This window comes from Callithrix jacchus, chromosome 7, assembly GCF_049354715.1.
Source record: "Callithrix jacchus isolate 240 chromosome 7, calJac240_pri, whole genome shotgun sequence".
In the NCBI taxonomy this organism is placed as follows: Eukaryota; Metazoa; Chordata; class Mammalia; order Primates; family Cebidae; genus Callithrix; species Callithrix jacchus.
Window position 1 is genome coordinate 68,554,919 of NC_133508.1, and position 12,423 is coordinate 68,567,341.

The following is a 12,423-nucleotide window of genomic DNA, read 5'->3' on the forward strand; positions in this document are numbered from 1 at the left end:
ATTACAGCAGGAACTACCATTGCACTCTAGCCTGGGCAACAAGAGCAAAACTCCATCTCAAAAATAAATAAGTGGCTGGGCGCGGTGGCTCACGCCTATAATCCCAGCACTTTGGGAGGGCGAGGCGGGTGGATCAAGAGGTCAAGAGATCGAGACCATCCTTGTCAACAAGGTGAAACCCCGTCTCTACTAAAAATACAAAAATTAGCTGGGCATGGTGGTGTGCGCCTGTAGTCCCAGCTACTTGGGAGGCTGAGGCAGGAGAATTGCTTGAACCCAGAAGGCAGAGGTTGCGGTGAGCTGAGATTGTGCCACTGCACTCCAGTCTGGGTAACAACAGCAAAACTCCGTCTCAAAAAAGTAAATAAATAAATCATAAAATGAAATATATTATCAAGTTTAATGCTTCAAAATGACCCTATTAGGAAGGCATTATTACCCCCATTAAAAAAGGGAATGGAGGCTCAGAGAGACGAAATGACAGAAACAGGATTCAACCCAGGTTTGTCTGCCTCTGAAGCCCAAATAATCATATTTGTTTCTGACTTCAGTCAATAACTGGTGTCCTCAGAGTAAGCTGGAAACCCTTGTGAAATGTTGAAAAGAAATCTGCCTCTCAGAGGGAAAGGTCCTAGACCATGACACCACTGCACTTTCCCTTGCCCCCAGGACAGTGGAGAGATGCTCTAACCCCTAACATCCAAATGGCCTCCCGCAGAAGGCTGTGACTGGTTTTACTCACACCACACCTCAAACAGATCAGGAACTGGGCTGCAAGTGCCTTATTACAGCAGGAACTACCCCTGGCAGTGAGTTTCACACCTAAGTGCCCTGAGTTTATACAGTGCTTTGGCTGAAGCATTCCAAATGCCATTTGCTGATTAATCTTCCCAGTGCTCCTGTGGGGCAAGCTGGCAGTACTCTTGGCTGATTTTACAGAGCATTAGCTCCTTGAGAGCAGGAGCTATGTGGCCCCACCACACACAGGGGTTAAGAAAAACAAGTAATGGTTGTGTGGCAAAGAAACTGAAGCTCTCAGAAAAGTGGTTTAGACAGAGGTTGGGAACAGGTGACTAGTTCCCATCCTGGGATTCTACACTACTTCATCTGGCATCTTTGCATTGCCATTTAGTTGTCGTGTAGACTTGGGAGTTATTTCATCTACCTGAGTCTCTATTTTCCCATCTGCAAAATGGAAGGGTAAACATCAAAAAACGGATTTTTGAGGACTAAAGGAGTTAGTGTGCTTAACTCACGTATGGAACACATGTTAAGTATCAATAAATGTTAGCTAGTACTATTATTAGGTTGGTACTTGACACTGTGCAATGAATAAATGGAATGAGCTTTGATACCATCAGCTATGCAGTTTATTTCGAAATTACAGATTCTGCAACTTACCATTAGTTCTGCGATGTTGGATGGAGATTATAACTTCACCAATGAACCTTTCTTTTCATCTATGAAATAAAATGATAACTCTCAAATAAAGAGCTTGAAAGTACTTTGCTTTGTAAGCTGTCAAGCACTATGCAGACCTTAACTGCAGTTTTAGAAAGAGCACAGGCCTTATGCTATATGACTGTACAGGAATCCCAGCTCTGCCCCTTAAACTCCTCACCTCTCAAGTTTTCCTCATCTGTAATATAGGCATGGTGATCACATCTGTGTTGAGGTGTTGTGACAAATTAAGTGATTAAAGACAATATATTTAAAGTAGCTGGCACAGTGAGAGGTGGTCCATAAATGTTACTTCCCTACCCCTAACAAGTAAGTCTTGCCTTTCAAGGACCTGAAGCAAAGGAAGCCGCAGGATGTGGTGGGAGATGTGTGGAACTAATCGCTGAGTTGATTCCTGGCTCTGCCGTTGTGTGACCTTTAGGTTTCACTGCCTCTCTAAGCCTTCGGATTCCTTCCATCTAACACTAAGCATGCCTCCATTGCAAAGTTCTCTCAATACATGGGAACTACTAACTAATGCACAGACAGGCCTGTGAAGCACTCTTACGGAAAAGATCCAGTTGCAAGGAACAACCAAAATTTCCAAGCCCGAAACCAGATGGGGTCACGAGCCGTGAAATAAGCAATCCAGGCTCCACAAAGCTCAGAAGAGCATGGGAGGTTTCAAGCCCCCTGTCTGGACGCTGCCAGCGCACCGGCCTTGAGAAGGTCAAGAGACGGCTCAACCCTCCCACAGTGATAATCGGGTAGGAGGAGGCAAGGGGAGGAAGGAATGTACTATTCACCGCCCCACCCATCCCCTGTCTCTAATCTCTCTTCCGGAATTTTACAGCCCTCTCTTACTGGGGCGGGGCGGAGGGGGCAGGGCGCAGGGCGCCGGCTCCAGCTGTTTGCAGGAATCCCCCGCCCCTGGCCTATCCGCTCGTGCAGGAAGCCCTAGACTAGTACCCTGAGCCTCTGCTGTTCGCTCTCTTCGGCCTCCCGGGGCACTAGAGCTTCCACTGCGTCCGCTTTTAGGGAAGGGGAGGGAGTGGAGGCCGTGAATTCCGGGAGAAGTCAAGGCTTGCTCCGGGCGTGGGTCCGCGGGCGGAGGGCTAGCAGTCCCGATGCCTGAGTGGATGGGAATGCGGCGGCCTCCGCGGGATCCTTCCCTGGGCCGATCCACAGTCAGGATCCCCAGCTCCACCGTCGTCAGTTGGGACTGGATTTCGGTCATTGAAGAAAACGACTTCGGGAACTGGCAACCAGGGAGAGGGAAAAGTTGAGAAACGTGGCTCAGCCTCCTTAGTTCATCTTTCACATGGGGCAACTGAGGCCTGCCCAGGTCGGGGAGCTGCTCTGGGCCGCACTGAGCATCAGCCAGGGGACCCTAGGTCGTTCCCTCTCCTTGGAGGATTGGTTGGTTCCAAGACCCCTGCGGATCCCAAAATCTGCGGATGCCCAAGTTCGTGTTATAAAATGGGCCGGGTGCGGTGGCTCAGGCCTGTAATTCCAGCACTTTGGGGTCTGAGGCGGGAGGATCACTTGAGGTCAGGAGTTGGAGACTAGCCTGGCCAACATGATGAAACCCCAGTGTCTACTAAAAAAAAATACCAAAATTAGCCAGGCATGGTGGCGGGCACTTGTAATCCCAGCTACTTGGGAGGCTGAGGCACTAGAATCTTCCCTTGAACCCAGGAGGCAGAGGTTGCAGTGAGCCGAGATCACGCCACTGCACTCCAGCCTAAGCGACAGAGCTAGACTCTGTCTAAAAAATAAAAATTATATATAAAATGGTTATATTTGCATATAACCTAAACATATCCTCTCCTATACTTTAAATCATCTCTAGATTACTTATACATAATACAGTGTAAATGCTATGTAGTTGTTACCTTGTATTGTTTAGGGAATAATGACAAGAAAAATGTACATGTTTAGTGAAGATGCTTTTTTTTCCTGAATATTTTTGATCTCTGGTTGGTTCAGGAATATGGAGGGCCTACTGCACTTGAGCCTCTGGCACTGCCCTTCTGGGTTCCATTCACAGCATTTCCTGATACCTTATGACTCAGTTTCCCTATTTGGCAGTTGGAAAATAAAAAGGATTTATTAATAACAAATTAGAGCTGTTGGAAGTGAAGCAACAAGTCTTCCTACACAACAAAGGGATTGAGAGGTAATGATGTTCACAGCTGACATTTATTGAGCATTTACTATGTGCCAGGCACTATTCTAAGCACTTGATACGTATTAACTAATGTAACTTTCATAATCCTAAAGGGTGGGAATTCTTGTTATCTCCGTTTTACATTACTATTCCCATTATTACTCTATTATCCCCATTTCATGGAGAAACAGATAAATAACGGTGAAACCATTTGACCAAGGTCACCCAACACCCAACTGGTAGTATATGATAGAGCCAGGAGGATTTGAACCCAGCAAATATTTTTCCAGGGCCCCACTTCCTCAACCACTGTGTGTCTGCCTCTTCTAATAAGAATGTGGTCACAGTCTACCACATTCTGGATGTTGGTCTAACAGTGTGAACTCTTCTCATTATGTCAACCTCTTACAGAGTGACTTAGATTATCTGTGCCTGTATAAATGTTTAATATATGCTATCTGACCAGTGATAATGTTTCTACACACTGAAACTTCAAAGTACTAGCTTAAACGGGGCAATCAAGGTCACATGTGAAAGTGAGAGGACTCCTTCCCCAATGGTGCACGGCTTTCTTTCTTTTTTTTTTTTTTTTAATTTTTTTTACAGACAGGGTCTTGAAGTGATCCTCCCACCTCAGCCTCCTTAATAGCTGGGACTACAGGCACATGCCACAGTGCTTGGCACAGTTTTCTTAATTCTGCCAAGTGCTATGACCAGAATTTTGACTTTTCCACCCATAGTGGGTGCCATTTTACCTAAGGATGCTGAAAAGGTTGTCCTGCCCACTCACACATATCCCTTCCCCCTATATGTGTAGAAACTGCACAGTTGGAGGTTTCCTTCTTGGTTTGAAGCCAAAAATGATAGTTCATCTTTTGTTAAAATGCAAACATCATGAGAGAAAAATAAACTGGGCCTCATCAACTATTTTTGTGTAATAAGAATGACATTACCAGATCATGGCTGGGCGTGGTGGGTTATGCATATAATCCCAGCACTTTGGGAGGCTGAGACAGGCGGATCACCAGAGGTCATGAGTTTGAGACCAACCAGTCTGGCCAATATGGTGAAACCTCATCTCTACTAATAGTATAAAAAAAAATTACCAGATCCTTCCTTTTTTTTTTTTTTAAAGCCCAGTGGATTCCCAATCCTTCCTAAGAACAAGTTGTAGTAGGAGAGAGACTAGGACTATCAACTCACCCCAATTAATATCTGAAAAGTCCTTAGCAGTCATCTAGTGGAACTCCTCCTTTTATAGGCACATATAAAGAAAAAGAGTTTTTAGACCACTCAGAGATATTGAGGGTCTGAGAAGGGGCTGGGGGAAAACCATTATGGGGAAGGAAACAGAAGAGCAGGCAAAAGGACAAAAGATGAGATTAGCCTCAATGTCAGAAACCTTTCCTTCTCAAACTCCTGGGCTCAAGCAGTCCTCCTCAGCCTCTCAAAGTGCTGGGATTACAGGTATGAGCCACTGTGCTTGCATAGAAACTTTTCCTTCTGGCCAGGTATGGTGGCTCATGCCTGTAATTTTTTTTTTTTTTTTTTATTCACCTGGGTACAGGTGGGCTAAAACTGAAAAGGGCGTTAGCCTTTTTTTTTTTTTTTTTAACACGCCTGTAATTCTAGCACTTTGGGAGGCTGAGGCAGGTGGATTATGAGGTCAGGAGTTCAAGAACAGCCTGGCCAAGATGGTGAAACCCTTTCTCTACTAAAAATACAAAAATTAGCTGGGCATGGTGGCTCATGTCTGTAATCCCAGCACCTTGGGTGACCGGGGTGGGAGGATTTCTTGAGGTCAGGAGTTGGAGACCAGCCTGGCTAACATGGCAAAGCCCTATCTCTACTAAAAATACAAAAATCAGCCAGACATGGTGGCACATGCCTGTAATCCCAGCCTCTTGGAAGGCTGAGCCAAGAGAATTGCTTGAACCTGGAGGTTGCAGTGAGCCAAGGTCATGTCACTGCATTCCACCCTAGGCAACAGAGCAAGACTCTGTCTTAAATGAATGAATGAATAAATAAATAAATAAATAAAATCTGTCCCCACCACTGTAAAAATAATATATGCATTTTATGATACCTAATTATACTTTAATACGGCTGCTAAAAATTAAGACACGCTTCATACACATTTTTTAAATTGCAGAGATGGATGCTTAATAAATCAAAAGTCTCCTGCAATGCTACCCAGAAAAAGAACCACTATTAACAATTTGGGCCGGGCACGGTGGCATGTGCCTATACTCCCAGCTACTCGGGAGGCTGAGGTGGGAGGATCGCTTGAGCCCAGGAGTTCTGGGCTGTAGTGCGCTATGCTGATCGGGTGTCCACACTAAGTTCGACATCAATATGGTGACCTCCGGGAGCGGGGGACCACCAGGTTGCCTAAGGAGGGGTGAACCGGCCCAGGTCGGAAACGGAGCAGGTCAAAACTCCTGTGCTGATCAGTAGTGGGATCGCGCCTGTGAATAGCCACTGCACTCCAGCCTGGGCAACATAGCGAGAACTTGTCTCTTAAAAAAAAAAAAAAAAAAAGAACAATTTGGATTATATTGCCCTTCCTGATTTTTTTCTGCACATTCATATTTTTCTGTGTGTTTATATGTATGTGTGTCTTTAACAGAAATATAATTATTTCCTTTAACAATATGTCTTGGACAGTTTTCCATGTCAGTACATTTAGATCTACCTTGTTCTTTTCAAAGACTACTTACACAGTATGACTGAACTATAATTTTTTTTTCCAAGAGGGAGTCTTGCTTCGCCCAGAGCTGGAGTGCAATGGCTCAATCTCGGTTCACTGCAACCTCTGCCTCCTGAGTTCAAGCAATTCTCCTGCCTCAGCCTCCCGAGTAGGTGGGAATACAGGTGCGTGCCACCCTGTCCGGCTAATTTTTGTGTTTTTAGTAGAGACAGGGTTTCACCATGTTGGCCAGGCTGGTCTCAAACTCCTGACCTCGTGATCTGCCTACCTCAGCCTCCCAAAGTGCTGGGATTACAGGTGTGAGCACCGTGCCCAGCCAACTGAACTATAATTTATTTCACAGATTCCCTATTGGTAAATATCTAGGCTGTTTTCAACTTTTTGCTATTAGAAGCAGTACTGTGGCACACATTTTTGCACATATATCTTGATACATCTTGGAGCACTTTTAGGGGAATTCTGTAGGATAAATTACCAGAGAAACTTCCTTTTAAAACAATATGCTTCATCAACTATAATTTTCATCTTATTCCAAATGTCCTGACATAAAAGCCTGTTCCTGATCAAATTTGCATAAAATGCTTAGTATATAGCACACATGAAACAAATATCAATTTCATGGCCATTGTTACCATTGTTTCATGATATCATTAATCCAGTGAATAGCTCATTCCTTTACTCAACAACTGATGAGCTTCTGCAATATAATAGGTCTGCGGATCCAACAGTGAAGAGACATAGACCCTGCCCTCAAGAAGATGACAGTTTAGAAACTGATGGATGTCTCAACCAGCCATTACAACATCATGAGATGAGTACTACAAAAATGCTAACTAACGAAGCGCTGTGGCTCACACCTTGGTCTCAGCTACTTAGGAAGCGGAGGTGGGAGGATTGCTTGAGTCCAGGAGATGGAGACTGCAATGAGCTATGATTGTACCACTGCACTCCAGCCTGGGTGACAGGGCGAGACTCCATCTCTGAAATAAATTAATTAACTAATTAATTAATTAAAAGAAAGTAGTAACTGCAGGGGAAATAAGGGGATACATAAAAGGACATCTAATCGTCCTGAAGAAGGAAAAGAAAGGAAAGGAAAGGACTACGAGAAAGAAGTAACAGCTTGGCCAGGCGCGGTGGCTCAAGCCTGTAATCCCAGCACTTTGGGAGGCCGAGGCAGGTGGATCACCAGGTCAAGAGATCGAGACCATCCTGGTCAACATGGTGAAACCCCGTCTCTACTAAAAATACAAAAAATTAGCTGGGCGCGGTGGCGCATGCCTGTAATCCCAGCTACTCAGGAGGCTGAGGCAGGAGAATTGCCTGAACCCAGGAGGCAGAGATTGTGGTGAGCCAAGATCATGCCATTGCACTCCAGCCTGGGCAACAAGAGCGAAACTTCGTCTCAAAAAAAAAAAGAAGTAACAGCTTGAATTATCCAAAGAGGGAAGGTAGTGAGTGCCCCAGCTATAAAAGGTATCCAAGCAGAGACCAAGATACCAGCTCCAAGAAATAGTGGCAGGGATAGTAAACAAGATCAATGGTTCTCAAACATCGACTCTCAGACTGGTGCTAGCATGTGGAAAAGGGAAAAAAATGTATAAAGGAGTGAATTATTTATTAAATGTATTGTTTAAGGAACAGTCTTTAATTCTAAGAAGATATGCCATTCCTTCCTACCTTTTTTCATATTAAAATGTGCTTTCTTTTGTGAAGCAGTGGTGGTAGCACATGATAGTTGTTTTTTTTAATGTTCTTACTTAGCCAAACTAAAAGCTAGCAACCATATCTGAGTCTCCCTCCTCATTTTTAAAACTTTTAACTGTTGATGACATCCAAAAGTCTGGGGACTTCTGAGCCAGATGACATCTAAGACTCTTTCCATCCCTGTGATTATAAAATTCTCTGCTCAATGGTGATTAAGGCCCGAAGCTAAATTAAGTTCAGAATCTGTGAGCCAAATCCTTTTCAACAGACCTAGGGTAAAAATAAATACATAAGTCTATGAGTAAGTAACAGAAAGACAACAATCTAATAGCCTCTAAAACACTTTTATTTTTTGGTTCCCAAACCACATAAGAGTACCTCAAGTTTCCATATAGATTTGCTTCCCCGCTCTAGGGAAATGTAGCAATGAAGAAGAGAGACCACAGAAATAACAGATAGAAGTGATATGGGAAAAATCAATTTGGTGCAGTTTTCACAAACCTTTAAAATAGAGCAATTTAAGTGATGATGGGGCTTCATGACCAGCGGCAGCAGAGCCTCTGATGGGAATGCTGGTATTTTTTGGGCATTTCTCTGAATGAGTGGGAAGGGAAGGAAAATGTTTTTTTTTTTTTCCCTCCCCTTCCACTTATAAGAAAATGGAGGCAATGAAAAGCAAAAGTCTCCCATAATGTCCCATTAAGAGAAATGAATGAAATGCAGCTCCCCTGTAGCCAAATAGCACAAACCCTCAGACAGGCACTGGTCAGGCCTTGCCTGCTGATGCTGCAGAAACCAAGTATTCACCAACACACCTGGCACTATGGTTACCATGGTGACTCCTCACCTTTTGCATTCCTTAACTTCAAGGTTGAGACTGGTTCAGGGCACATTTGAGTTTTCATGTTTCTCCTTGGCTTCTGGAAAAGGAAAGGGAAGGGGAGGGGAAGGATTCTAAATCACTTGCCTGCTGCCTTGCCCAGCTTTTCAGCCTGCACACCTAGGCATCTCTAGGGGAGGGAGACCAACAGCAGGCGGAAGAAGTGGAAATGGCTCAGGTGGAGCCCAGCAGACCTAGGTTCAAATCTCAGCTCCTCAAGGAATACCCCCCGTTTTTTGTTTTTTGTTTTTTTCATTCAAACAACTCCTGGAGGCTGGTGGCTTGTGTCTGTAATCTCCCCACTTTGGGAGGCCAAGGCAGATGGATCCTTTGAGGCCAGGAGTTTGAGACCAGCCTGGCCAACATGGTGAAACCCTGTCTCTACTGAAAATACAAAAATTAGCTGGGTGTGGTGGTGCATGCCTGTAATTCCAGCTACTTGGAAGGCTGAGGCATGAGACTCGCTTGAACCTGAAAGGTGGAGGTTGCGGTGAGCTATGATCACTATGATTGTGCCACTGCACTCCAGCCTGGGTAAGATTTTGTGGGGTTTTTTGAGATGGAGTCCCTCTGCCTCCCAGTCTGCCTCGGCCTCTCAAGTAGTTGGGATTGCGGTGCCCGCCACCACGCCCGGCTAATTTTTGCATTTTCAGTAGAGACGGGGTTTCATCATCTTGGCCAGGCTGGTCTCAAACTCCGTACCTCGTGATCCACCGCCTCAGCCTCCCAAAGTGTTAGGATTACAGGCGTGAGCCACTGCGCCCAGCCAGGTGAAAGTTTTAATGTTCTTATTAGCCAAACTAAAAGCTAGCAACTATATCTGGGTCTCCCTCCTCATTTTTAAAACTTGTAACTATTGATGACATCCAAAAGTCTGGGACTTCTGAGCCTCTTAGCTTTTCAGCCTGCACACCTTCTGGGCGAGACTCTGTCTCAAAAATAAAGAAGCAAACACAAAAACAACCCCTGTTCTGGGTCAGGCACAAGCAAATACCAGAAATAGCTGTGAAGAGCTGGAGTTGCCCCCAGAGAGCCAGCAGTACAGGGGGAAAGTTGGCTCAGGAGATGATCAGAAGCCAGGATGAGAAGTTACTTCACTGGGGCAGGTGCTGCTTCTGTCACCTCTTGGGGACCGGGGAAAATGTGAAGCCAACTGCATTGAGAAGGACTCTTACAAACACTCTGGCTAGCCCATAGAAGCTAAGCATAAGGGCATCAAACTTAAGGGTGAGATGTGTTGAGACTTGTACTCTGACCTCAGGCAAGTCTGTTCACTTTCCCAAGCCTCAGTTTCCCCATCTGTAAATCAAAGCTAATAGTAACTGCATTGCTCTTATTGAGAAAATGACATCAATTAATACATAATGGTGAAGCAAAGAGCAGACAGACCTAAATCCACCACACCCTAACTCTCCAATGCCCAGCTGAGTGACTGGGAGAATTCTGAACTTTCACCTCTCTGAGTCTCAGTTTCCTTACTTTGTAAAAGGATAATCATAATCATAACTCATAAGGGTGTTTCTAGACTTAGAAAAGAGTATATATGTATGTAAACCACATAGCACCAGCATACAATAAAATGGTAGCTGCTTTTTTGTTGTTGTTTGTTTTGTTTTGAGACCGAGTCTCCCTCTGTCACCCAGGCTGGAGTGCAGTGGCACAATCTCGGCTCACTGCAACCTCCACTTCCCAGGTTCAAGCAAATCTCCACCCTCAGCCTCCCGAGTAGCTGGGACTACAGGCACCTGCCACCCCACTGGCTAATTTTTTGTATTTTTGGTAGAGATGGGGTTTCACCATGTTGGCAGGCTGGTTTCACCATGACAGCCAGGCTGGTCTCAAACTCCTGATCTCAGGTGATCCACCCACCTCGGCCTCCCAAAGTGCTGGGATTACAGGCATGAGCCACCACACCTGGCCCCTGTGGTAGCTGCTTTTAAATACAGAAATGTGATTCCTGATCCAGAGCCTCATAGTCAGATATTATTGTTTTTGTTTGTTTGTTTGTTTTGAGGTGGAGTCTCACTCTGTCACCCAAGCTAGAGTGCAGTGGTGCGACCTTGGCTCACTGCAACCTCCATCTCCCAAGTTCAAGCAATTCTCCTGCCTCAGCCTCCTGAGTAATTGGGATTACAGGTACATACCACCACATGTGTCTAACTTTTTGTATTTTTAGTAGAGACAGGGTTTCATCATATTGGCCAGGCTGATCTCGAACGCCTGACCTTGTGATCCTCCCACCTCGGCCTCCCAAAGTGTTGGGATTATAGGTGTAAGCCATGTGCCTGGCCTGTTGTTATTATTTTTTAAATTTCTTTCTTTTTTTCGTTCCAGACTGGTCTCAAACCCCTGGCCTTAAGCCATCCTCTCGCCTCTGCTTCCCTAATTGCTGGAATTACAGATGTGAGCCACTGTACCCAACCTATTGTTATTAGTGTTACAGGTAGAGAGCCTGGTGCCTGGTTGACACTCCAGAAACTACTTTCCAGACTTTTGGGACCCTTTCCTCAGCCCACCCCACCTTTGCCTTCTCTTCAGCTTTCAAATGTTGGCTACTTCCCTTCCAGGCCAAGGAGGTGTAGCTGGAGGTCTGTGTTCCTTTCACAGCATCTCCCTTTTACCCTCAGCTGGATGAAGGGGAGAGGGCTTGGGCCTGACCCAGTGGACTGCACACGTGGCTCCCCTGGAGACCGAGGTAGGGGAAAAGGCAGAGAGTGCGTCAGTCTGATGCAATCACAGGCTTAGTGCTTGGCTCACTTCCTCCTCTTTGGGTGTTTACGGGAGCCTGGATTCCACAGGAACCCTTGGAAGTGTGCACTGACAACAGCGTGGGGGGCAGACGGCACACAAAATTGTCCCTGCTTCAGGGACAGTTCAGGAAGAAAGTGATACTGTGCCTGCCTGGGCCTCACGTGCCCTAGGCTCAGGGACACGGGAAAGAGATACCAGGTGTCGAATCCAGAGAGAGGGGCAGGGAAGGAAGGCAGGCAGGGAGGAGGGAGGCATGACACAGGACAAACCGCTGGCTACTACCAGGGCCCAGTTCCAGACACAGCTCTGGAGGGCTGTGAATAGGCCCTTTATTTAAGCTGGGGTGGGGGAAGGGAGTCACAGAAGGGGATCTCAGGTGATAAGGAGCCTCAGAACAAGCTCAGGGGATCTTGTCCCTACCTTCTCAGCAGAAATCCTAGCAGGGGAGAAGCTTCTTTTTAAGGACTTGCTTTCCAGCCATTTGCCTAGGATCTTCTTTTGGGAGGCTCCTCCTTAGTCCCTCCCACAGGCCTTGCTGGGTCACCTAGAGAGGTCCTAAGAGGTTAAGGACATGGGCTTTTGGCAGTCAAGTCTCAGCTCTTCCAGTGACTGGCTGGATGCCCCAGGCAAGTCATTTCACCCAACTCTCAACTTCCTTATGTCAAACAAGGATAATAACGAGTTGTCCACCCCAGAGATAAAGCCTGTAGGCCCTTAGAACATTGCCTGGCAATGGTAAAAGCACTCAACAACTGTTAGATGTTG

General features: G+C 45.7%; 1 protein-coding gene across 2 annotated transcripts in view; it reads right to left on the minus strand.

The window, feature by feature from the left end:
- Positions 1-12,181, minus strand: part of LOC128932618 (uncharacterized) — a 38,198-nt gene extending 26,017 nt beyond the window's left edge. The window contains exons 1-3 of one of the 2 annotated variants that reach the window (XM_078331054.1): positions 12,079-12,181; positions 8,875-8,947; positions 1,402-1,460 (exon numbers count right to left, since the gene is read on the minus strand). In XM_078331054.1, coding sequence (XP_078187180.1) covers positions 1,402-1,404 — 3 coding nt within the window. In that variant the 5' untranslated portion in view covers positions 1,405-1,460; positions 8,875-8,947; positions 12,079-12,181. The remainder of the gene's footprint in view (positions 1-1,401; positions 1,461-8,874; positions 8,948-12,078) is intronic. The other variant, XM_078331055.1, reaches the window with a different exon arrangement.
- Between the last annotated feature and the right edge of the window lie 242 nt (positions 12,182-12,423).